Genomic DNA, 24,641 nt, shown 5'->3' with positions numbered 1-24,641 from the left:
AAAATTGAACAATAGAAATGATTACTCTCTTACGTGTTAATTGTTTGACCTATTTCGCTCCAACCTTTTTTATGACAAAATTCAATAACAGCTAGTATTCAAAATGAGCCAGTCAAGTAGAAAATAGGTTCATTAATTGGATAAAATTATGTGGGCATGGCAAAATATTCCATTTAGCTAATAATATTGCACGAAATATAAAAATCGAGTAATATGGTTTCCAATCCTCGATGGAGAGCGATTAACCCATTGTAAGCCAAGGGGGTATTTTAATATTCCACCGAAAATAATGAAAATTGAGTTATTTTAGTGCAGCTCAGGTGAAAGATATCGTGGTTTTTTTAAGTTCAGAGGAAGACTGGCATGGGTGTAAAAGGAAAATGTACAATTAGGGCCACAATTAGGTACAATTAGGGCCACCAATTGGGCCACCACTTACCTCAAGTCGTTCAACTGTTTATATAGAGGGGGGGGTTAAGTGGGCTAAGTTTCTTTTTCATCATAACTAGACGCTATATTGTTGAGGGGCAAAAAAAGAAATCGCCGTATTTAAAACAAGCCAGTCAAGTAGAAAATTAATTCATTAATCGGTTAAAATTGTGTGGGCAGGGATGAGGGTTCTATCTAGCTAGTGATATTTAACGGAATATCAAAACGAGGAATATGTGTGATGGCTAATAATAATATGTTAAGTCGTCAGTATATTTACGGTATATTTTGAAAGTGAGACGGTATATTTCTGAGTGCCAGACGGTATATTTTAGCAATGGGTTCGCGGTCACACTGGTCGAGACACGTTCAAAACAAAAAAATTTTTCAACACGTCGGACGGGTGATGCGCGCGCAAAGTGGTGGGGAATTTATATGAAACTCGTGAACACATAATTGCCGCAAACAGGGAAACAGCGGGAATAAAGTGTCGAAATTTTAGCCGAATACAGAAAATTCGGTTGAAAGAATACGATATACAATAATATATTTGTGCAACATCCCTTGCTTTTGACCGTTGGGAGCAAAACAACAGTACTTTGGCGCTTAACGTACAGTTCAACCATTGTTACTAGTATAGTGCGCGCGCGTGTGTATTAGTGAAGACCAAACTGCTGTAGCAAAATAAAAAACAGCTGCGAATTACACCAGAAATTAAGAAAAAAAAGAAAACATCTCACTTTAAACCGCCCAGGATCGGTAGCGAACCCGATAAAATCTATTTCGGCGCTTTCGTGTGTTAAGAGTTTTGTTGAGAGAGTGTATGTCCGTGTTTGTGTGTATGAGAGGCCAAACAGTTTGCCGCTAAATACGAAAAAAGCAGCTGAAGGCATCCAAAGACCAGCTGACACAACGATCGATAGCGGTACGTGTGTGTGTGTTGTGTGTAGAGTGGAAAGAGTAGAAGCGATAAGAGTGCAAACAGTACAGCAACAAATTGTGGCATAAAGAGTGAAACAGCAACAAATAAGGAAAAGAGAGTAGCAGGAAGAGTAGAGCTGAAACAAAGTAAATGCAACAAAATAGCAACAATAGAAACACGTGCTTCACCAGTGGCTAAGAGAATTATTGGGAGGAAAACGAGAACGACGATTACTGTGCGATTTGCGTCGCCCACAATAAGCCAATACACGATCAAACATGTCTGGAGTACCGGTCGCCATCAAAACGGAGGAAGTCATACTAGAAAACGCCGAATACAACAGCGCAGAGGAATTGGATGAGGAATTACAGTAAGTTCCATTCTCCAAAATCGTATTATGTTTATGTTTTTGCTTATAGAAATAGAAGTAACAAGAGACCCAGAGCTTTGGTTGCATTTTTTTATCACGCAAATTATTGATTATTTTTACTATAAGCGCGCGGTCTCTTTCTCTCGCCTTCTTTTCTGAGAGAGTGAGAGCGAAGGCAGAGAGAGAGAGAGCGTAGAACCTTTTGCCGCCTGTTTTGCCGACAAAACAAATACGGCACAAAAACACAACCACCACCACTACCAATGCAGCAGAAGCAGCAGTCGAATTCCGTTCCCATTTCCACACCATTCCACTTCCATGCTGTTTCTTGTTGCTGGAATAAATGTGACGCTACTTTTTTTTCATCATTCTCCTTTTCCTCTTGTTCCGCTCTTTCTGGCTGTTTGTACGCTCTTGTTTTTTGCCTCGCCTCGTTGTCGTCCATATTGTAAAAACGGCTGTTTTTGTCAATTTATTCAGCGGCGCTACACTGCAGGCAAATATATTGTGTCAGCAGGAAAATCTAAAACCATTAGGATTTGAGCTCATAAGCGAATGAATATTTAGTTAATTGAGTATTGAAATACACCTACAGTATATTTTTAGCCTGAAATCGCTCTTAAACCTCTGCCTCAAAGCGTTTACAGCTGCTAGATAGCCAGCCGATCGTGCAGTTCTCTCCCCTCTTCTGAGTTTCTTCTTTGCGCTCACATGTTCGAAAGAATCAGCTGTCCCACTCGCTCTGCTTATCACTGGTTTGCCTACCTAATCAACTTTTTTCTGATGCTAGTCGAATCGAAATCAGCTGTACCGGTATGCATGTATCATCATATGGTTTTGCACTATTCACACGATGTTTCTACCTGAGCGGCGTCGTTTTCATTCTCCCTCTCACACACACCCACACAAGCGCAACAGTGGCCGACAACGACACGACCACCTTGTGGCTGAGAGTGCGAGTGAAAAATGCGCTGTAGGGAAAGAAGAGGAAAAGTGCGCTAAAAAGAAAGAAGAGAGTAGCACCAGCCCAGAAAAATGTACAGTTTAATTTCCTTTTTCTTTTTTATTGCTCTCTCACCCTCTGCCTATATGTATTTGTTGATCGTATCTTCTTTCTTATTTGTTGTCTCTTATTTCTTTGATCGAGTTTGCAGTTTTTCGTAGCGAAAGTTGTGCCGGCTTATCAGAATCATATGGCACTCACACGTCACGTCACGCCGCTCCGCTTATCTGACATATGTTCTGAGCAACGAGGGAGAGAGTATGAAGAAACCAACACCCAGCACAGTCGCGTCACCCCGTAATCTCTCACAGCTGGGGTTTCAAGGCTTTCTTTGGAAATACTTATCAATAAATATTCGCATGTTTTGGTTTTTTCCTCCAATTATAAAAATCACTAACAGCTGACCAGCTTTTAGCGGCTTTTAAAATATGAAAATACACAAGTTTCTATAATATTTTGGCCACCAGTGTATGGGAGGGAACTTCGTTTTAACAGCAGCTGCTTTACGGCGTGCCTCGGCTAAAAGTCTCCACACGTTGCACATTTGCAAATATTATGCCGCCTGCCTCACCATGTGGCGTCATTTCCGCTTTTACCCCACACACTCTACTCTCGACTCTACTCTTTGTCGCTCTCTCTCACTGGAAAGCACGCCAGAGAGCTGCCTGCCACTCTGAGAAGTTTCTCAGCGCGTTTTTAGAATCCACAACTCGATTCTCCTCGGGTCAGCTTGCAGTTTTATAAGAGCCGCTCCCCAGTTTGCGAAAAGTACATAAGCCCCGCCATGAGAGTTTCTCTCGCTCGCTCTGTGTCTGTGTGTCTGTGTGTGTGTGTGAGCAAGAGTTGAGTGTGCTGGCTGTCAGAGCAGGAGGGCACGATTGACTGTGGTGTGTTTGAATTGCACTCAAAAGCTTGTTGCGCCTTTGCTGGTGTGGGTGAGAGCGAGCCAGAGACAGATTCGCAAAAGTACAGATGCCGCCACACGGCGAATGCTTTTTTCTACTACTACACACGTTTCATTGAAAAAAGTATACACAAAAGCTGCTATCGGTGCAGTCAGACAGCGTGCAAGTGAGAGCGACTAAAATGAAAGAAAACGAAACGAGCAAGCAAACACTCGCACACACAGACAGACCCATACAAACATAGATACAAATCTGCTGCGCAAAATTTTTGGGCGATGGCTCTCCCTGTACCCCGATGTGTTGCTTCCACATTTCATATGCCAAAACGTTTCGTCTGTTTTTTATACCTTTTGCAAGAGGGTATTATAAGATACGTGAGATGTTTGCAACGGAGAGAGCATACGTCATACGGCATTCGTTGACTGTATATGCCGTTGAGATCCCATACCATAGCTGAAAGGGTATCAAAAGCTTCGGCTATTTCATGTGTTATTTTTTTTCAAGAGGCATTTATTGGCAACCTGCAAAAGTAGACAAAGAAAGAGAGAGCGCTCGCTAGTGGGGGAGTAATATGTGTGTGAGGGTGTGAGAGCAAAGCAGAGAGAGGCGGCTTCGTGTTGTTTATGAAAAACACATGATTTTTGTATACATCGGTTTTTCGTGCCATGCCAGGAGGGGTAGGGATACGAAGGCGGCAAACTACTACTACACCTGGCACCCCTCTCTGTCTCTCTCCCGCCTTCGCCACTCCCCTCCCCCCTTATCGTGAAATTGCAGATTATGGCAAATTTGTTTGCACCAGTTATGATTTATGCACTTTCTGTGCCACACGCATAGTGCCCCGTCGCCCGCCCTTTTAGCCACTACCCTGTGTAACCTGAGAGGACGATGCATTCCTCTCCTCCCACGACCTCCACCCCCATTGTAGTATTACCTCATTCAGACCTGGCCTTATGTAATCTATCTGTATCTGTGTCTCTGCTTCTACTATATTTTTATGGCTAGTGTGGCGCCAAATGGTGGAGATAAAGAGCAGTTGAGAGAGAGACAGAGAGCGCGGGGAATAGATAGAGAGAGGATCTGGTCTGGTCGATTTTAAAATATTTCATTAGTTTATGGCGCCTTTACTTTGTTGCACAAATTACGCAAGTGGAAAGCGTTTATTGCGTTGCATTTCATTTCGCCCTCAGCCGCTGCAGCCGATGCAGTCGCGCAGCCAGCGTCGCTGTCACCGGCTCGACCTACGGAGGGAATTCCAATACGTTTTTTGCACGAAACAAAGATTTCCTACCGCTTGAAATTTCTATCAGGCTCGAAGCGAATTTCCCTTTTATGCATTTACGTGACTGGGCTGGGACTAACACAGTACATCTTCCAGAGGATCTACAGGTTGCTTGGGCTTTAAAGTTATTTCAACTGAAATTGTATTTGCTAAGAAATGTTATTCGATTCCATTGATTTTAGTTGTTGTACATGTCCCTTAGTCAGAATTAAAGGTACATTTGTCTTTCTTAAATGTAGTCCTTTAGCGATGTGGGAGTTCTTTCTAGCATAGTCTGCGGTGTTGCGCTTTCTCCGCTTACGTGATTTTCATTTATGTCAGAGTCCTTTCTCAAGGTTGTCCCCAATCCTGTTACTGGCGTCTACTTCCTGCCGCTTGCCCCTTGCCCCTTGTAACGCTCTTGCTCTCAACGTTTTTGTTTGTTTAAGCAGCATCCCATCCCCATCTATAATATGACCAAGCAAAAAGTGAGTGTGGCAAGGCTGATAAGGACGAATTTAAGGGGAAAATGGGAGGAGGCTAGGGCGCTGGCTGCTGTCGTCTGTGTTGTTTCTACCATTGTTTACCTTTCGTGTGTTGTATAATTTTCATGTTTATCTTTATGAATTGAAAATGCCGGCCTCCCTAACTTACCCCTCTTGCCCCTTTTCACCCACGCTCCAAGCCCCCGTTTTTAGCCTGATACATGCCCCCGTTTTCACCTGCTACAGGAACAGCGGGAGCAGCGGCAGTACGACGAATTCCAGTGAAATGATGACGTAAGCAGTGACCCAATAAACGTATGTACAATTTATGTGCAAAGTGCAACAGCAGCCCCAGATGGGGAAGCGTACGGTGCGGTGTGGTCCGGGTGGGGGAGTGGGGCGTGGGGCGTTAGGTGCAACAGCAGAAGCAGAGGCAGCGGCGTCGCCAGCTCTCGATGGTACTCGTGACTTCGGCTTTGTCTCTCTCTTTCTCTGTCTCGCTCTCGCTGTCTCTGTCTCTGTCTCTGTTTATCGTTTGTGTGTGTTTGTGTGCACTTGTATGTGTGTGTTGGCGAAAAGTGGCCAATGAACTACATTGAACTCTGGCAGCGCGCAGCGCGCAGCACGGTGCAGCAGAAGCCTGAAGCAGCCCGCACCAACAACCAGCTGTCGTATGTCATATGTTCCACTGTTTTCGTTATACCCTTTCGGCAGGGTATGATGATTATGCTCAAGATGTTGTCAAAGCTGGGAATTAAGCTTCTACGAGCCAGTTTCATGAGCTCCTCCATTTGATTGATACCTCCTGCAGGGTATCAAAGGCTTCGACTAACCTTCGTCTGCTCTTCTTGCTTTGGTGAAATGCAAAAAATGCGTACTGCATCTTAATTGCAATTAAGAATGTGAATGTGAAATGCAAATCTCTCTGCCTCTCCCTCCACATATTTGTTTTTTATTTGATTTTTTTTTTCTGTGGGGTCCCACAGGCCCTGCAGCTGGCGCGCGCGTCTATTTAAGCAGCACTGGCTGCGTGCTATAATTAAACTTTATTTTGAACAGCTGTTGTTGCTCCACCCCCCCACCTCTCTAAGAAGAACAAATTGTGAGTCCCAAGTGGGGAGGGAACTTCTAGAATATAGCGATGGAAAGAAAGACTTCCGGAAGAAGCTAGAATAATTTGCCTGTGGGGAAACATATTTTTGTATGTAATTGGGGAATCTGTGTTCTCCAAAATTGCAATAGAGTTTTCTCCTTTGACTCTTGGCGGAAGCACATGCATATGTTGCAAGACATCCGGAAAAAATGATATTATTTAATTGACTTTGAAAAAATCACAAATCACAAATCCCCAAATAGATAATTTTTAACATCAAATATTCTGGCATGTGGATGAAATTTCCAGATTATGCTGGAGAATGGATTTTCTATCTTCCGGAATAAAGTGGCATTAAAAAAAGAAACTTAATAATCCAATTAATATCTTCCCTGGCAAAAGGGAATCGAAAGGAATTTCCAGAATCTGCGGAGTACTTCCGGGAAAAGTGCAGCAGGCTTATTAGATTATGGAACAAGTTTGTGCGCACTGCTCTGCTCTGCTCTGCATACCTGAAATAATTGCCCATCATAAAGTACGACCCACACACAGGTGCATTTTTGGAGCAACCAAAACGGGGCACACACAAAGCAAAGGCACCGCACCGCACGGCACCGCACCGCACCGCACCACAAGAGAGCAGATGCAGCATGTCAGTGCATTCCGAGAGTAGTTTCATTCAACTTTTTGGGTCTCCTATCCTTGTTTGGCTTTTATTGTGCAAAAAGCATCGAAACAAATGGGGGAAAATGGAAAATGCCAACGCCAAAGAGCCAGAAGCAGGCGCTGCAGCAGAACCGAGCCACATTCCTGTGCCACAACATCCGCCTGCTGTTGACCAACTTCAGAAGCAGCAGCAGCATCTTCTATCGGCATCTCGTTCTTCGACTGCCGCAAAAATGCTGCTGCTGCTGCTTCTGCTGCTGCAGCCGGAGAACGACCTTTGGATTATGTGGCTAAAAATAAACCATGCAACCCCCCGACGGATGCCGACTCTAATATTTTCTAGCAGCGTCGTCGTCTTTGGAAATGTTCTTCTTCTTCTTCTTGGCTGGAGGAATGCAGTGTTGCAACTTTTACGCAGACATAGCGTCCGTCTCGTTCTGGCGCTGCCTGCCGCTCTTTGCCTCACTCTGTCAGACATGCATGAAGGTAGAGCATAGCATACCATTGTGAAAATTGTTTTCATTAGCCAGCCAGCGGGGCAACTGTGGAAAAGCAAACGTGTTTCTGCTTTTGTCTCTCTCTCTCTCCCTCTGTTACCGGGTAAACCGGTTTGGAATTCTTGAGACCAAAAGACGATGCTATGCTGCAGCATAGACCCAGGACAAGACAAGACCAAGGTATATTGAATAGAAGGTGTGGGCGGCATCTGTCCGGGCACTCAATCCACACTTCAACTAGGTTTCTCCTTTGCCTTCTTATTGAAATACCTTGCACAACGCACAGCCCGAAACTAAATCTAAAGCCGTGTCAAAGACGAGAGTCCGCTACAACAGCAACAACAACAGAAAATCCACACAGAAAATCATGACAGTGATGGCAACAATAACAAAGGAATACCATATTGACAGCTGTGCTGTGGGCTCTCGCTCACGCTCTCTCCCACTCTTTGGGGCTTTGCTTTTGTGCGCTCTTTTACATGTTGCTGCTGCTGCCTCTGCTGCTCTGTTGGATAGTGCAGTTATTGATGATACCCTTCACTGGGCGAGTATGCTGATTTGAATTGATTATTGGCACTTCCTGGGGTTTTGTTACTGAGATTTATGGAGAAAACCATCCCATGCCATTTACAGAGAGACTTCTGGAATTATATTTACGTATGCACTAAAAGTAATGCAATTATATATCCAATGTCTGTAAATTATTATAATTTTAGTTGGCTGATTTTTGCAAAAATATTTATGTCTTTATAATACAGAAGTTCAGGGTAGTACCAGGTATCGACGAGTAGTGCCTATTTAAACACACCGCGTGTTCTGTTTTGTTGTGCGCCCATGATGCTGCCCTGCTCTGCTCTGCTCTTCTCTTCTCTGCTCTGCTGCCAGCGCCAGTCGTGACTGCGACAACTCTCTGGGTGTAGGTGTGTGCACACAAATGCTTGTACTCGCTTTGGTGTGTGTATGTAAGTGTATTGTATTGGCGCTGTTGTGCTGCGGCGGCGGGTTCAACTAAAATTGAATTGAATGGAATTGTAAATTTATGAATGAATGAATTTTTCAGCGCCTTTGTGTGTGCGTGCGTGTGTGTGTGTTGTCTGTGTAAGTGTTGGCAGTGTATAAATTGTAAAAGTTAATTGGTTTTATGTTTGGGCGGCGATAAGCCAAGCTGAGTCATAAATATGTACAATACGAGTAGTAGTAGCAAATGGTCGCTTAGATGTGGGAACTATCCAAGAAAGGAGAATAATCAGCAACACCCTACCTTAGATGGTCATCTTTCAAAGATCTTTCAACTCAAAATAGTTCCTTAAACTTTTGAAGTACCGCTACAGGTACCCATAATATACAGCTCCGTGAGTATGTTCCTCCTCTTGATGGAGAGAGAGCTTCTTCTTCAATCTATAAAGGCTTTTTACATTGAAAAATTTTAGAAATATGCAGTATTATTTGCAACCAATGACCCTTTTATACTTATACTTTCTTCATTTCCATTTCTTTTCAGATTACAATTAGAAGATTCGGGCGGAGAGAACACCTATCATATTTACACCTCAGAGACGGAACATCAGACTATAGGCTCGCAGCGACGCCAATCGAATATGAGCGGCACAAACACATCCAAGGGGGGAGGAGGCGGCTCTGGTGGTGGGGCCCTCAGTGACGGCGATGGGAAGCCCGTGGCGGACAGCGAGAAGAGGATTCGGCGGGAGATAGCCAACAGCAATGAGAGGCGACGCATGCAGAGCATCAATGCTGGCTTCCAGAGTCTGCGCTCCCTGCTGCCCCGCCACGAGGGCGAAAAGTTGAGCAAGGTAAGTTCTCAAATTATCCATTTCTACTGCGAGGTCTGGGGTCCGATTGCCTACACTGAAAGAAAAAATAAAAAACACGTAAGCTGGTTGGCACGTGAGGCGTCACCTTGATGATCGACTTGAGATGCACAGGGAAATTTAAACCAAACAAAGTACACTTGGTGGGCATTTCTTGGCAAATTGATGTTCGATCTAAGTTTCGCTGATATGGGTTTTCTTCCTTGAATTTTCCAACGCTTTCCACACGAAATGTATCCTCTCATTCGCCCCTTCTGAGATATGTACGCTTTCGCTCAGTGTAGAATGTTTCTCTTGCACATCTCTCAACACCATTTATGGTCAAATCCCTCTTGTTCTTCTGTCTGTCTGTCTCTGCACACGCAACTCCAATTACATTTAACCTGAACCCTGGGCCTGAGCCGCAATTACAGGCCTTACCCCGAACACATGTTGACAAATTGCCGGCGACTCCTGTGTCCACACACACAAGCGCACAAACGAACTGCTTTACAAAAAGCTTCACGTTTTTATTTTGTTTTCAGAGAGGAAGAGCTTTGAAGGTCCCTTTTCGACATTTAATCGTCAGGGCAACGCAACGCAACGCAATGTAGCCGCGTGGCGCCTCTCAATTGTTGGTTGGAGGCGTTTCGCTTTTTTCTTTTTATGTGGTTTTCTTTTCTTTTTTTTTCCTGCTTTTTTTGCATACACGCATCGATTTGTTGTGACGCGCATGTTGAGAAGACGCTGAAGCTGAAGGGCTTTTGGCTGGCCGGTGAGACGGCCTTGTCGAAAGGTTGATGATGGGTTGTCAGTGTATTACCACTCAAGCTTAAACGGATTGGCTTGTGCAGAAGTGGAGGAGCATTTGCACAGAGAAGGACACGCACTTGATACTCACCCTACAGACAATTATTTCTCGTAGAACTCTTTGAAAGCGAAGGAACTACGAAAGACCTAACATTGTATGTACATCGATACATCGAGTGAAAACTTTCTTGGCTGGAACACCAATCTTTTCAGTTTTTCAAATATCAAAGGGCAACTTTGCTCCACAATACGCATTTCACTGTACAAATATATGTATGTACAAAAACGCCAACTCTCACCTTGAGTTTTTTCGAGCAGACGGCACTAAATCAACCAAATGTTATATTAAAGAAAGAACCGAGACTCATTTCTGTCTCTTTTGTTGTCGTTATTTATGAGTCTGCTTTTTGTGCAAAGGGAGGGATAGGACTGGAAACGTAAATTGGAAGGAATAGTGATGGGAAGTACGAAAAGAGCTCGTGTGATCGAAGACCAGTAGTGTTGGAAAAGCATGCAGCTTCCTATCACTTGAACAACAGTCATCCTTTGGTGCACTGCGAACGGAACGTGACTCCTCCTCTAAGCTTTTGAAGCTCAGCTTATTTATTGCAAATTGAAAAATGTCAACCCAAACTGCATTTTCCCATAAATCAGAAAATAAAGCGAAAAGAAAACACTGCTTATAAGTCGCAGCATAAACAACAGGAAAGAGCCAAAGCCAGAGTCAAGGCAACCCAAGCCACAGAGAGAAAACGGGAGGAAAAACGCGTAAATATTAAAAATACTACGAAACAGGAAGAAAAGGGTAAAGCACAAACATCAAGAGTGACGAAAGGCAGGCAGCGCGACTGATGAATGACATAATGTGCATGACAGAGAGCGAAAGAGAGGGCCGAGGAGTAAGCTCAGCCCTGATGAAAGGTACGACGACGACTACCAGCAGAGAGGAGAGGGGCTGTCTAGTGCAAGTAGTTTATGGATTTTTCTTCTATGCACTTTTGCCTGTCACACATAGTAAACATTGTAGTAAATATGTGAATGAGCTAGAACGATAGTAAGACAGAGAGGGAGAGAGAGAGCGAGAGAGAGCGAAACGGAACCTGGGACGACAGCTTGACCAAGTTTACGCCCGCTATATAACCTCTATGTATACTTATACATATGTATGTTGGGTGTACATAGAGCAAGCGAGGGAGCAAGGGGGGTGTAGTAGGTAGGCCTCTAGAAACAGAAACAAAAACCGAATGAAATCAGACACACAAACCCATGGAAAAACTGCAGAAAAGTGCGAAAAATAAAGAAAGAGGAGCAAAAATAAAAAACTGCAGTGCTGACAGAAAAAAAGTAAACGAGGCCCGGCCCCGATCCGGCCATGCCATTCACAGTTCTACGCATACAACGAACGAACGGAACGGCATGGCACGGCACGGCACACATAGTCCAGTCCGGTGCATATTTGGTGGGGTGTTGGGTACGGTACGTACTGTACATAACTGTTATACACACAGCCCCGCCCCAGCCCAGCCACAGATACTGCCCAAGCCCAAGCCCAAGCCCTGGGCACGGCTGCTGCTGCTGCTGCTTCTGCTGCTGCGGTTGTGCAGTGGGTGGGAGGGTGGGTGCACTAGTCAGTGATTGCTGTCCGGACCGGTGGAGGTCATTGAACTTGCACGCTAGGTGGCGCTAAAGAGTGCAAATATCCAATTGCGTACAGTTGTGCCCCCATTTGTTGTTTTTGCTTCTGCTGTGGCTGTTGCTGCTGCTGCTGCGTCCATTGGAGATTTTAGGCGCGCCGCAGCTGAAACTAACCTACATTAAAGTGGGTAGAGAGCGGGTGTATCGCACTCAGAGAAGACACAGACAGCGAGACAGTGAGCGGGAGAGCAAAAGACAGAGGGAGAGGTAGTGTGCCGCAAAACTGGAATATATCGATTGGGCCTCACACAGTCCTTCCAGTGGCGAAACGCGCGCCAAAAGCTACCCCCAAAAAGTAAAGATAGGACAATGGGCGCCAAACGTGTAATGGAAATGGAATATAGAAATGTTGGCGCACAGAGCCGAAACTCCAGATGGGAACGAACCCACACCACTGGCACAGCTGTGTGCCAGGGTGTTGGTGGGTTGGTTCGAGCTGTGTGTGTGTGTGTGTGCGTGTGAGTGTGGGTCCTGTATCCCATGTTTCATTGCCATTTCGTTCTGGTTCTGGCCCAGCTTTTGTGGCGTCTGTCTGGCGCCTGGTAGGCAGCTGTTTGGACGACCAAAGACTGGAAGTGAAGTGACTGGCGAGTGAAAAATCCCACCAACACCACCACCCACCATCAGAATATTGGGCGTTCAGCTTTGCAGCTGCGCACTTGGCGTGTTGGCCCGGCGAAATGATTTTTTTCTTGACTCCGGCTCTTTGACTCGATTACGCGGCGCTGCTGATGACGGCAGGGGCGTGGCAGGCAGGGGCTGATGGAAGGGAAAGCAAGAGGAGAGGAGGGTGGCAGAGTGCACTAGGCCATTGGCATCGTCGTGCAACCTTTTGGCCGGAACGGAACGCAGCGGGATTGCAGTGGCAGGAAGTGGCCTCTGTTCTGTCCGAGCTGTTGAAGAGATGCTGAGGCTGAGGCTGATGCTGCCGCTGCCACTGCCACTGTCGCTTCTGGGCCATGCCGCCAACACCCAGTTTTGTGAGTACCGAATAATACATAACAGGTACTGTAGTACATAACATAGGTACGACCTGATTATTATATAACCCCTATGTACAACTCGGTGCTCGGTAAGTAGTATATGGCGCATTGTGTGAAGCCAGCCCGTACTGGCAATACCATTTCGTAGTAAAAATGTTTGCTCTACTACGACTGCATGTGGCTGGCGCTAGTGCGGGGCGTAGGAGCAGCAGCCTAGCCTCGAAATCCAATTAATGCAGGGAGCCGGAGACTGCATTTGCATCTGCTGTTTGTAATACAAAATTATTTGTATGCTTCAGTAGACGCGCCCAATTATATCGATATCCTCAGGCACAAAATGGGAGTGAATTTGGTTTTATTTCGGAGAGCAGAAACTAATTGTTCTTTTTAATTAAGTAAGGACACAATGTACGCTTCATTGAAACATAATTTGGTGGAGTGACGGAGTCCAACCAAGAAGTATAAATAATTTGGGTATTAATTATAAATTACCATTAGGTGTATAATTGATGTATTTCAATCGAAATAAAGTTGATCTTTCAATGTTGCGCAGTGTCTTACAGTGTTGTAAATAGCCATAAAAGGCACTGGAATTAGTGCTGCAAAGATACCAGGGCTGCAACAAACACAGCGAGAAGCCAAAGAAGAATGCACAAAGCAAAGAGAAAGCTGAGAGAGCAGGCAGCCCGCCAGACGCGACTGACGCCAACAGAGACAAGGCAATGGCCTAGCCAAAGCATAAGTGCATTGGATCAGTTATTTGCCGGGCAGACAGAGCGAGACAGATACAGGGTGGCGTGTGTGTGTGTGTGTATGAGCGTGCAAGAGAGCTTGCAAAAATGTCGGTCGGCCGTTGGCTGCACTTCTCCCCCGTCTGTCTGTCTGTCTGTCTGACTCTGAAGATCGTCTCGAGGCGAAACGACGCGACGCGATGCAACATCGTCGTCGCTGCCGTCACTTTGTCAATTGCAGACTTTCGAGAGCTTTAGCGTACGGTTTGTTGTTGTTTTTGTTGTTGTTGTTGCTGTTGTTGATTACATGGAATGCCGTCTCGCCGGATTTAATGACTTTGTTGCATTGTAACGGTTTTTTTTTTCTTTCATCAATGGCAAAGCCAAGAAAAGATCGCAGCGAGCAATCTTTTTCTCCTTTTGCCGGTTAAGATGATGGGGAGGTGAAAAGCTCACTCTAGTCGCAACGAAGTGCATATACCCTGGCAGTACTTGCTCCGAGAGCCAGCCACAGAGGCACATGCGAAAAGTGCTGAAGAGAATGCAAGAACAAAATACATGTCTGATATTTGAGAGTTGATTTTCCTGAATTTAAAACTTCAACCTGCTTCAATCGATGCAAATACTAAGCTCCAAAGATCTTCAAAGATGAGAAATTATTTCGGAATATCATTGAATAAGAATTGAAGATGCAATCATCTCTGCATCAGAGACACCTCTCAAAAATAAAATTCCCAATTGAAGGGTATCTTGAACGTCATTAAAAAGTCGTCCACGACCGGCTAAAACGGCCTCGGCATCGGCCTCTATCTCCACGCGTACTATCGCGCGTACGGTTGTGTTGGGTTAGTAGTAGTTCCGTTCCGTTTCGATCCGTTCAAGATATGCAAGTCAATTGTTTTTGCCCATAATTCAAGCGCTGAGCAGATGCCGCGTCATAAATATTGAGATTTCTACAGAAAATGATTCAGCCGAACAGCTGATATACGGATATACGGGCTGGGCTGGGGTAAAACTCGATAAATTTCTATATTGTAAAATAATCAACGAGCCAACCGGCATTTTTGCTGCGCAATTACACAAACGGACTTGTGCGAGAAAGAGAAGGGTGGAAGGGAGAGGAGTCAGCTGCTGGTCAAGCAAAACAAAAACAAGGTTAGACCCGGCAAAAGCTCAGCTTTCCCAATTGCGTCGTAAGCTTGTGGCAAAGCGAGACACTGAGAAAGCGTCATCATCATCATATCGTTCAGAAATGTAATCAAATGTAGTACAGAGTACTTTATATTTATAACAGCCCCAATGTTCGGTTTGGTCGTGGCTTTTTTCAGTTAATTAAAACAGCTGTCTTGTGTTGTGTTTACACACATTGATCTCGAAATATAAAATAAGTATGACATGAAATACGATCAGCTGATCTCTCTCACATGCTTTTAAAGTTGAATCTATTGTATGTGTGTGTGTGTGCTTTTGAGGGTCAGCTGCCCCACGCTCTGCCTCTTTCGTTGGTTGTTGTTTTCTGCTTTGGAATTTGACAACGACAACATTTTGCCGGCATGCGGCATTCACAAAAATGTCAAGCTTTTGTTGTTGTTCACTCTTTCGTGCTTTCATTGCTTCTGCTGCTGCTGCTGCGGCTGCTCTACCTCCCCCTCTATTTAAATTCAAATCGCTTTCAACCATTTTCGCGTGTGTTAAAGAGAGGAGGAGAACACTCTTTCTGTTTGTGTGTGTGTGTGTGTGTGTGTGTGTAACCTTTTTTTTATGTTAATTAAATGCTTTCATTGACCATGAGCTTCGTGAACGAACGCCGGCAACAGCAGCAGCAGCAACCGCGTGGCATGCCGTGGCTAGACCCCATTGCCACTTGCCACTCTTTGGGTTAAAGGTTTTATTGACCTTTGACGTAAAAGGGGATTTCTTTGGGGTTTTGTTTTTGAATGAAGCTAAAAGTGCAAGTGACAGTTGCATTTTGTTATGAAATTGGGTTACACGGGGGAATGGTGTGTTCCATTAGATCAGTTTTAGGTCTTTCTATCAGACTAGGCAGCCCTGGTAATCCGTTAGCATTTTGTCGAGCAGCAGCCCTGGGCCGTTAGGTTTTCAATTGCTGCGCTACGCTGGCGGTCTTTAATTGCCATTTTTTACGACGTTTGCCTTGAGACAACTGCTGGGATATATCCACATGCATGTACATATGTATATAGCTGTATGTACATATGTAGATATATATAAATATAAATAAATGTGTGTACATTGCTGAGCTCACAAACAGCACGTGTTTGAATTTAATTAGGTTAGCGTTAAAGGCAAATAATACTTAAAATACTATATACTATAGTGAACTTTTTTTCGCTCTGACTGCTGCTTGAGTCAGCAGCAGCAGCATCAGCTCGTTGAAAGTTTAGCTAAAAATTTGCCAAAATCTTGATGAGTGCTAAGAGATCTTGTATCTGTGTGTCAGTGTATGTCAGGTATTTGTATAGATCTAACACAGCTGTTCCTTTTTTTCGGGCCAACTTTTAAAACGCAACCCAACCCATCATCATGTTGGAATGACTCTGCCCCAAGAGACCTCGCCCCTAGCGCCTAATCTTTTGCTTTCCCTCTCCCCGAAAAACTTTCGATGACGGCATTTCTCTGCTGCTCTCTTTTCCTTTCCTTTTGATATTTTACAGTAAGCATATGTCGAGGGGTAGTCTGGGGTGTAGAGTGCGGTGCTAGTGTGGCAGTATAAAAATAGCATCAATTTGTGCATTAGCTGCCGACAATGCCGACGCCTCTGAATGACCACAATACGCGCGATGTTGTCACCAGGTTTTGCCGCTTGCTCTCTTACCCTCTCTCTGTCTCTCCGTCTCTCTGGGGAGATTAACAGCACACACTCTCGCTTGAGGAGCCTCTACGAGAGCGTGTTCGCGCGCGTGTGTGTGTGTGGGGGGGAAACACATGTTTGGCGCCCAGCGTAGTGGGCGCGCCGCCAACCAGCTGTGTGCTAGAAAGAGCGAGTGCGACTGAACCAAAGACAGCGGCATGGCATGACCATGTGTGTGTGTGGGTGTGCTCGCAATTCATCTGCACATGTGTGCGTGTGAGTAAGCAAGCAAGCAAGCATCAATGCCGGCAATAGTAGTCGCAGCTGTTTTTCCTCTTCTTTTTGCATTTCGCGTAGGAGGAACAGCAAATGGCAACAACAACAACAACAGCGGCAAAAACAGCAACGTGTGTGTTCGTGTTGGCGCATATTTCCCATATTTATGGCCAAAAGGCAACAAAATAGTTTCTGCTGCTGCAACAAATTGTGTACTCGTCTCGGGTTCCGTTAAGTTTGCTCGTTGATGCTAATTTTAGCAAAAAGCTAAATGCTACAAAATGCTAATGAGTATCAGTCCAAGCCAACACGCGCTTTTGTTTCTTCATCAGTTTCTGGGAGCTAAAATTTGCACAAAAATTAATGTCAGCTGACTTGTTTCTCTTTCAAAAAGAACTACTCTGCACACACACACACACACACACATACACTTGCTTGGAAGATCAACAGCAACAGAAAGAAAGAATAAACATTTGGCGAATCGGTAAACAGGGAACTTCCCTTTAAAAAGTCCCATTGCATTCTTTTATCGCCCTCCTCAAATGAGATCTGTTTCTGCCTCTCTCAAAGGAAAGGGAAATTTCATTACCTGCGACAGTTTTCTTTTAATAGATAAAGTGCCGTTTGTTTGCTTGTGGGGCGGGGCGCGGCGAGGCTGCCCCAAACTAAAAAGAACAAAGTTGTAAAAATAAATTGATTTTTTGTTTTTATGTTGTTTTTCATTTTTACTACATTTTCCGGCAGTCCGCTTGCCCGCGCCTTGAAACTGTAGTGTATTTGGCGGAAAGCGTCACGCGTAGGCATGCGTGCACGCACGTAGGCCCGAAAAGGGATGGATGGGGCTGCATTTTCGTTGGTTTTGCTTCCATTTTAATCTCAGCCGGGCAAGTGAACACGTTTTTCAAGCAGTGATTGTGTCCATTGGGTTGGGTGGTCGTTGTCTCCCTACTACACACACCAGCACATAACAGACCGTCGCGTCTCTCTCTCTCTCAATTGCCAGCTCAGCTGATGACGAATCAGCAGCGGCAGCGACAGCAGCAGCAGCATCAGCATTGCTATTTTTATGCATTTCGTTTTATTCAATCAAATGAAAAAACGGTAGTGTGGTGTGTGAAGGGTGGAAGGAAAAGCGGCAGCAGCAGAAACAGGCCGCCGCTGTAGACCGACGCGCCATTTATAGAAGCAGAAAAGCCGCTTCTCGTCAGCTGCTGCTGTACATGCGTTTCAGATTGCCACTCTTTTGGGAAGGAGAGAGAGCTAGCGGCACGAGAGCGACACCAGACACTCACTTCCAATTGAATATGGGAATAAATGGCTGGAAAGCTTCAGAGAGAGACCGTCGTAATACACGTGCCTGAGAGAGGGAGAGATACATCACATCAAGCAGTGCTAAAAGCTGACAAAAGCTTGCTTGGTTGGTCCCACATGTTTCTTCGCTACGTTGCTTCGCGTCGCGGCCCGACTGTTTCCGTTTCACCCGCCAGCGCAACGAAACGAAACGGAATGGGACTGAAACGCAACGGAACGAATCGAATCACAGAGAGCATTTGCTCTCTTATTTCGTCTCTTATTTTACTTTCTAGCTAATGTTGCAAAAAGATGTTGCCAAACATGCTAAGAGCGAGATTTAAGAGAGCGCATTTGTAAGAGAGAATTATTAAGTTCTTACTAGCGAGACAGACGGAATGAATTGAAAAAGTTGTTCGTATTGGAACTGTTGCTGGTTCGTGTCGGTGGTGTTGGAAAAAAAGGTACAGTCACCGCAAAAACGACAACGCTGAATGCCGCTTCTCTGCCAACGACGACGCTGTTTGTTGGTTGTGTCTCGAACGCGTTGCGGCCTCTGCGCCTGGTGGATGGCTGATGGTGGTGGGATTCTTGTTGGAACCAACGCGCGTTTGATCGTCTTTTATTTTTCCTTTGTCGTTTCTTTGTTTATGCTTTTGATTTTGGGTTTGCCTTTTGTTTACTTGCACTCAAACCACTACGAAATCTTCTCTGTGTGTGTGGTGTGGAGTGGTGGTACAGCTGGAGCCGCTTATAGATTTTGTTTGCGTTTTTTCCCCGGTATTATTTGCCGGCATTTTCCAACTGCGTCAGACAGCAGCAAAAGCAGCGACTGCGGCAACGAATTTTCTTATTAGCCAAGGCCTAAAATGCCGGCTATTGATGGATAGACAGAGAAGAATACCATATGATGGGTTGGAATTAGTTTCAGACCTTATCGAGAGCATATGATATACAACACATGTGCTCAACGCAAATCCAATAGAAAGAAACAGTCGGGAATTATTCAAATTTCTTTTCGAATTTTGTAAAGACAAAAAACAATCATATGATTGGTTGCAATGGGCGAATCTTTAGAGTAGAGTACGAATCACATAGGGAAAAATTATTAAAAACCTTTCTAATAAAAGGGGAACTGTTGTTCAACTAAAAATACAATTTTAAGTTCTGAACTTTCCGGAATAAGGAAGGTTAGATGTTTTTTCCCCTAATATTAATGATTTTTATGTGAGAATGTTTAAGGAATATGCATTTCTCGTGTAGAATGTGGTTGTGCCTAGGATATATGGGATCACTTTATGGGATTAGAAACTGGTGTTTATTTTTTTTTGTACAGGGATTCTCATACTTATTCAAAATAAGCTTTGTCATTGTCAAGGGAAATCATGTACTTCTTTATACATATGTCCACATCAAATAAATAACCAAATCAGTGTACACAAATGTACATTCTTACATTGTCCTTTTTTCTACCCCGTTGTGCTAATTTAATTAAAAACATTTATCAAACTCCCTTGAACCCAAGCCTTTGCTCTGAGTATCTTTCCAATAATTCCAATGCAAGTCTCTAACGACACCGCAAAATGGAGTCAATGAACGACCTTTGTGTGTGTATAACAGCAGCTAGAAAACTTAAATGTGCTATGTTATTTATACATTTGTCTCTTGATTTTCTATAAGAATAAAATATGCGCGCGACATTGCAATGCCGTCGATGCCAGACAGATGAGGCGATGCTTGGGGAGATGGCTGTGATTTTATCAAAAGTGTAGGACTAAGAAGAGAGCCAGGGACAGCGGGCGGGGAGAGTATATCATAATAAACCTGAGAAAACTGTACACAACAACATTGCTGCTATCTCACTCTTTCTGCAGCTTTTTGTGTGGGTCGGGTCCCCGACAGCTGGTGTGCATCGAGCGAGAGAAGCGCCAAAAGAGCTTCGGAGAGAGAAAGAGAGAATGGGTATGGTGTACCAGCAGCTGTGCGGCGATGCCGGCGTCTACGAGGTGTAGTTCTTGTTGTTGTTGTTGTAGTAGTGACCTCCGACAACAAGCAGTGCGACGCGACGCTACGTACGTCGTACCCCCATATGAAAAACAAGTTTTATTACTGCAACAACGCCAAAGTGGAATAAGATTTATTGTTTTTCAATCAAAGCTAAAAGAATTTCCAGCCGCACAACGCATTCCTTAACCATGATGAGGCTCATACTACTCTCGTATGTACTATGCACATGAATCTGTATGGTTTTGGTGTGCACACATTCTCGTGTGTGGGGGTGGCTGGCAATCTTGGGAATTTATCATCAGGAGATTCGAGGAACTTGACTTGGGTAAACTGTTAGCACTTGTAGGACTTGCCGACTGTAAGAAAGAGAATGCTTTTACTAGAAAAATATTCCCAGAAAAAGACGTATCCCTTACTTTTGGTCGAGGATTGAGGACTATGCTATGTAGAAATGATTTGTATTCTAAAAGAATTTCCCTTCAAGATTTTGTTGGAGTAATTATGCTGCAAAATGTTAAGTCTTCAAATAGAACCAGTAAAACGCATTTGGTGCAGCCCCCTAGTATTCGTAATATTGCTGGCGTTATCTTTAAATGGCTACGAAATTCCTCTTATATTTACTTTTTTTTTGAGCACAGGCAGCTGCAACATTTCGCCTACGCGCAGAGAAAGGCAGTGACTGCAGGCAGCTTTCTAAGCTTTCTTGCGCCGCTACGGCAAGCCCGTCCCCCCTACGCAATAAAATTTGCGAGTTAGGCGGGCCACTCGGCCAGTGTTGGACATGCTGGCGAGCGCGCGCATTTTGAAGGACAGGACACAAGTTCCTTCACCTTTGGCGCTCGACCGCCAAGCATCGGCAGAAGAGCAAAAGCATGAGAACGAAGCTTTACTACAGTGTTTACTATAAACACTACCACACGAGCAAAGGGCCAAAAAGGCAGAGCAGAAGAGAAACAAAAGAAAGGCAAAAAACGGCAGCAACACAGAGGAAAATACACAAACAAAAACAGACGGACGCCGAGAGCAAAGGAAAAATGCAAAAGCAAAGGCATTTTATGTACATAAGTTGTTGTTGCAGTTAAGTCTGCCCCTGCCGCTCCCTCGGCAATTATGCTGCTTCCCTTCATTCACTCAAGTCTCTTGCTCTCTACCCATGGGATTTGTATGTGTATGTGTATGCGTATGCGTCATGTGTATTCGCCTTGTGAATGATTTGCGTTGTCTCTGGAACGAAAGAGAGAGAGCGCATTGAAGGACCTGGAAAATCACTAATTATGCACCATATGACATTAACCTAAAAGTGTATTCAATTAAAAATTGCAATTGTTTAACACTCATACAATCCTTACATAATCTTTTCTGGGTCGATGGATCGATTTAGGAGTTTTGTTCTATGATAGAATCCTTACCCTTTGGCGGAATCGTTTGACTTCAATTTCCACTAAAAACATTAAATACTTAAACTATTTTGAACAACTTTCAACCATGTTCTCCTTGTGTTCTTTACAGGCTGCCATCCTACAACAGACCTTCCAATACATTGTCGATCTGGAGAACGGAAAGACACAGCTCCTCACACAGAACAGCGAACTGAAGCGACAGGTGGGCGAGCATGAGGCAGGCGGCGGTTCGGGCGAGAGCGGCGGCAGTGCTGCGAGCGGCGGCAACTACGAATCCAGCAGCAACATAACGGCGGTGGCCATCAAGAAGCGCAAGCTCACGGATAACGTCATCAGCATTCAAGCCATTAGCGACAGCTCGGACGAAGGCCTGGGCTCCATGTCCCCAGAGCCGATGACATTGCTGTCGGCGGGCGGAGCGGCGGTCACCACCAAATTGAACAACGCCAGCATTATTGCGGCCAAGGAACTGCTCGATATGAAGAAACAGCTGGAGAAGGAGCGTAGCCTGCGCCGACTGCTGGAGGACGAGTTGCAGATGATCAAGCGACAGCTGTACAGCGTGGCCACGGCACCACCCGGCACAGCGGTGGCGGCGGTCAGCGGAGGAAACGTCGGCGGCACCTACATTCCACGTGAGGTCATCGAGCATACGGACAACTTTGTCCGCAGCGAGGATCTCGAAGAGCTGGGCGGCACCGTCTCGTATGTGGAGATCGATGAGATGACAGGACAACAGCAGGTGGTGGTGTGCTCCAGCATTGAGGAGCTGGAGGCGGACGCCGCTGCCGAGATCATCACAGAGGATCAGGTGCACGAGGAGGTCATACTGTCGTCCAATAGCTCCACGGAGTCCGAGAACGAGGTGAACGTGAATGCCATTGCCAAAGCCTATGCCGAGGGCTGTACGCCCAGTGCGGCCATGCTGCAGCCGATCCTACAGGCGGCCATCAAGGCCACGCCCAAGGTGGAGGTGGAGCGCATCCACGAGAAGATCGTCAAGGTGAAGACGGAAAAGCTCGACCAGCCGGTGCCGACGGTGCACTACCGCCAGAATCTGGAGACTATTGTGGAGGCCATCCGACACCTGGAGGGCGATCATCTCTTCTCCGACGGCAACAACGGCTCGGAGCACAAGCAGTACAGCCAGCAGCATCATCACCACCAGATCGTGACCACCAGCACGCACCACTCGGGCGTTGTGGGGGTCAACCATCAGCAGCATCATCATCACAGGCTGGCCCAGGATGCGCCACTCGCCCTCACCACCGGCAAACAGCATGCGGCGCTGGCTGAGCTGCGGCCCTTTCTTCAGATCAAGGGCAACAACAAGGTCATCATTACGGCCAAGACGGCCAAGGATGGAGGCGGTATGATCACCAGCGGTAGCAGCGTGACACCCACCGCCATCTTCAAGGTGCAGAGCAGCGGAAGTGCGGGGATGGGTCTCAGCCACCAAGGAGCTGCCACAATTGTCACCGGCAGCAGTGGCAGCGGCACGCCCCAGCAGCTGACGATCACCACGGCCCTGAAGCAGTGTCGCCCGGGAGTGATTGTGGCCAAGCAGCTGCCATCATCCTGATTGCCCAATGACGCGACCAAGACCAGCGCCCGATCAGGACCAGCACGAGCTAGTATTAAAGGCGCTCGAACGGTGGCTTCCACAACAACAGCAACAGCAGCATCAGCAGCATCAGCAGCAGCAGCAACAACTAATTTCAACAAGCAGAGACATGCAGTAACAGTCGTCGGTAGGCCTCCTCCACGTAACGGTAGTAACAGTAACAGTAACGGTAATCTAGGCGCTAACGGTAACAGAAATGCAAATGCTACGCCGCTGAAAGACCCTCTACGTAACAGAGGAGGAGGAGGAGGCACCACCACAGGCAGAAAACACATGTAAAAAATTAGTAAATAAAACAAAACGAAAAACTGGAAACGGAAAAAACTACAACTGAAACAATTTTTGTATTTTTGGATTTTCAAAATATTCTTTTCTTCAAAACAAACAAAAAAAAAACAAAACTTTCCATAAAACAAAAGCGAAAACAAAGCCACAGTAATTAATCGTAAAAATTAGGAAGAATACAAGCCCATTGTTAACTTAAGATAAGGATAAAGAAAGAAGAAAGAGAACGAGGAGCAGATAACGGCTAAAACAGAAAGGAAGAATATTAATTTACAAAACAAAAACAGAAGCAACAAAACAGAATAACGAAACAAACAAAAGTACAAAACAAACAACAACAAAAATAGACATACAAATTATTGAATGTTTTTTTTATTATTTATTAATAAAAAAGAGAAACTCAAAAACACAGGAGAAACAATAAATAGCAAAAATAGAAAGGAGGAGGAACGAAGAAAAGGATATAAAGAAAGTTTTGAGAGAGAGAAAACAAAAGCAAAAATTGTAAAATCATCCAATGGGGAAAAAAAACTAAGTAAAAAACCACATTAAAAATAACATAAAGTATATAATATACATGCATACTATATATCGATAAGGTGTATGTATATAGGATAACCGTATATATATAAATATATGTATGTAAAACACATGCTTAACAACAGTGTTGAACTCTATAAAAACCATCGCATTAATTTTACCTTTCTTTAAATTATTTTTTCGTATTATTACTTAATTTAAACATTACCTAATTTACGGATTCATAATGTTTTTTGAATGGAACTTATTGAGTTTTTGTTGATATATTTGTGTAAAAAATTTAAGTCTTATTAGAAAGAGAGAGCGATCGTTAGAGCGAATGATTAAGCCTAAAATTAAAAAAAAACCCTTTAATAACGAAAGTAAGAAAAAAAGAAACAGAAAACGAAAGAGAAAACTAAAAAAAAAAGTGAAAATCGTTTATTATATAAACTTACATTATATAAATATAAATTATATACATATAAACATATACCATAAACATATATAAATAATACATACCTACATAAGTAACGGAACATTACATAAAATTAATACTAAAACAAAAACAAAAAATACACAGAAACAAACATACATATATACGAGTATATATATACACTACCTATACATAAAAGAATAAATAAATACTTTGCATACATATTTAATATGCTTTAGTACATAAGTACAACAATGTTCAGAGTTAAAAGGGCCAAAAACCCCCTTTCGAGAACCCTTAAACCCCTCTTAGGCCCGTCATACGCGAATGCCCA

General features: G+C 44.5%; 1 protein-coding gene and 1 long non-coding RNA gene across 2 annotated transcripts; one reads left to right on the top strand and one right to left on the bottom strand.

Annotated features, from left to right (window-relative positions):
- Positions 1-774: 774 nt before the first annotated feature.
- Positions 775-24,266, top strand: crp (transcription factor cropped). The gene is made up of 3 exons (XM_001357100.4): positions 775-1,721; positions 9,133-9,442; positions 21,553-24,266. The coding sequence occupies exons 1-3, from the start codon at positions 1,630-1,632 to the stop codon at positions 23,023-23,025; spliced, it is 1,875 nt and encodes a 624-aa protein (XP_001357136.1). The 5' UTR covers positions 775-1,629; the 3' UTR covers positions 23,026-24,266.
- LOC117184242 (uncharacterized) lies at positions 2,134-2,433 on the bottom strand. Its single transcript, XR_004469531.1, has 2 exons — positions 2,315-2,433; positions 2,134-2,244 (listed from the first exon to the last, which is right to left on the bottom strand). It is a non-coding gene; the product is annotated as an uncharacterized lncRNA (long non-coding RNA).
- Positions 24,267-24,641: the final 375 nt, after the last annotated feature.

Source organism: Drosophila pseudoobscura, chromosome 4 (genome assembly GCF_009870125.1).
Source record: "Drosophila pseudoobscura strain MV-25-SWS-2005 chromosome 4, UCI_Dpse_MV25, whole genome shotgun sequence".
In the NCBI taxonomy this organism is placed as follows: Eukaryota; Metazoa; Arthropoda; class Insecta; order Diptera; family Drosophilidae; genus Drosophila; species Drosophila pseudoobscura.
Note: the sequence above shows the minus strand (reverse complement) of the source record. Positions and strands in the feature narration are given on the sequence as shown.

Excerpts from the sequence above, each read along its gene's own strand:
- crp (XM_001357100.4), top strand. The coding sequence starts at position 1,630 with ATGTCTGGAGTACCGGTCGCCATCAAAACGGAGGAAGTCATACTAGAA. Across the intron at positions 1,722-9,132 it reads GAATTGGATGAGGAATTACA|ATTACAATTAGAAGATTCGG; the intron begins GTAAGTTCCATT and ends ATTTCTTTTCAG. Across the intron at positions 9,443-21,552 it reads AGGGCGAAAAGTTGAGCAAG|GCTGCCATCCTACAACAGAC; the intron begins GTAAGTTCTCAA and ends TGTTCTTTACAG.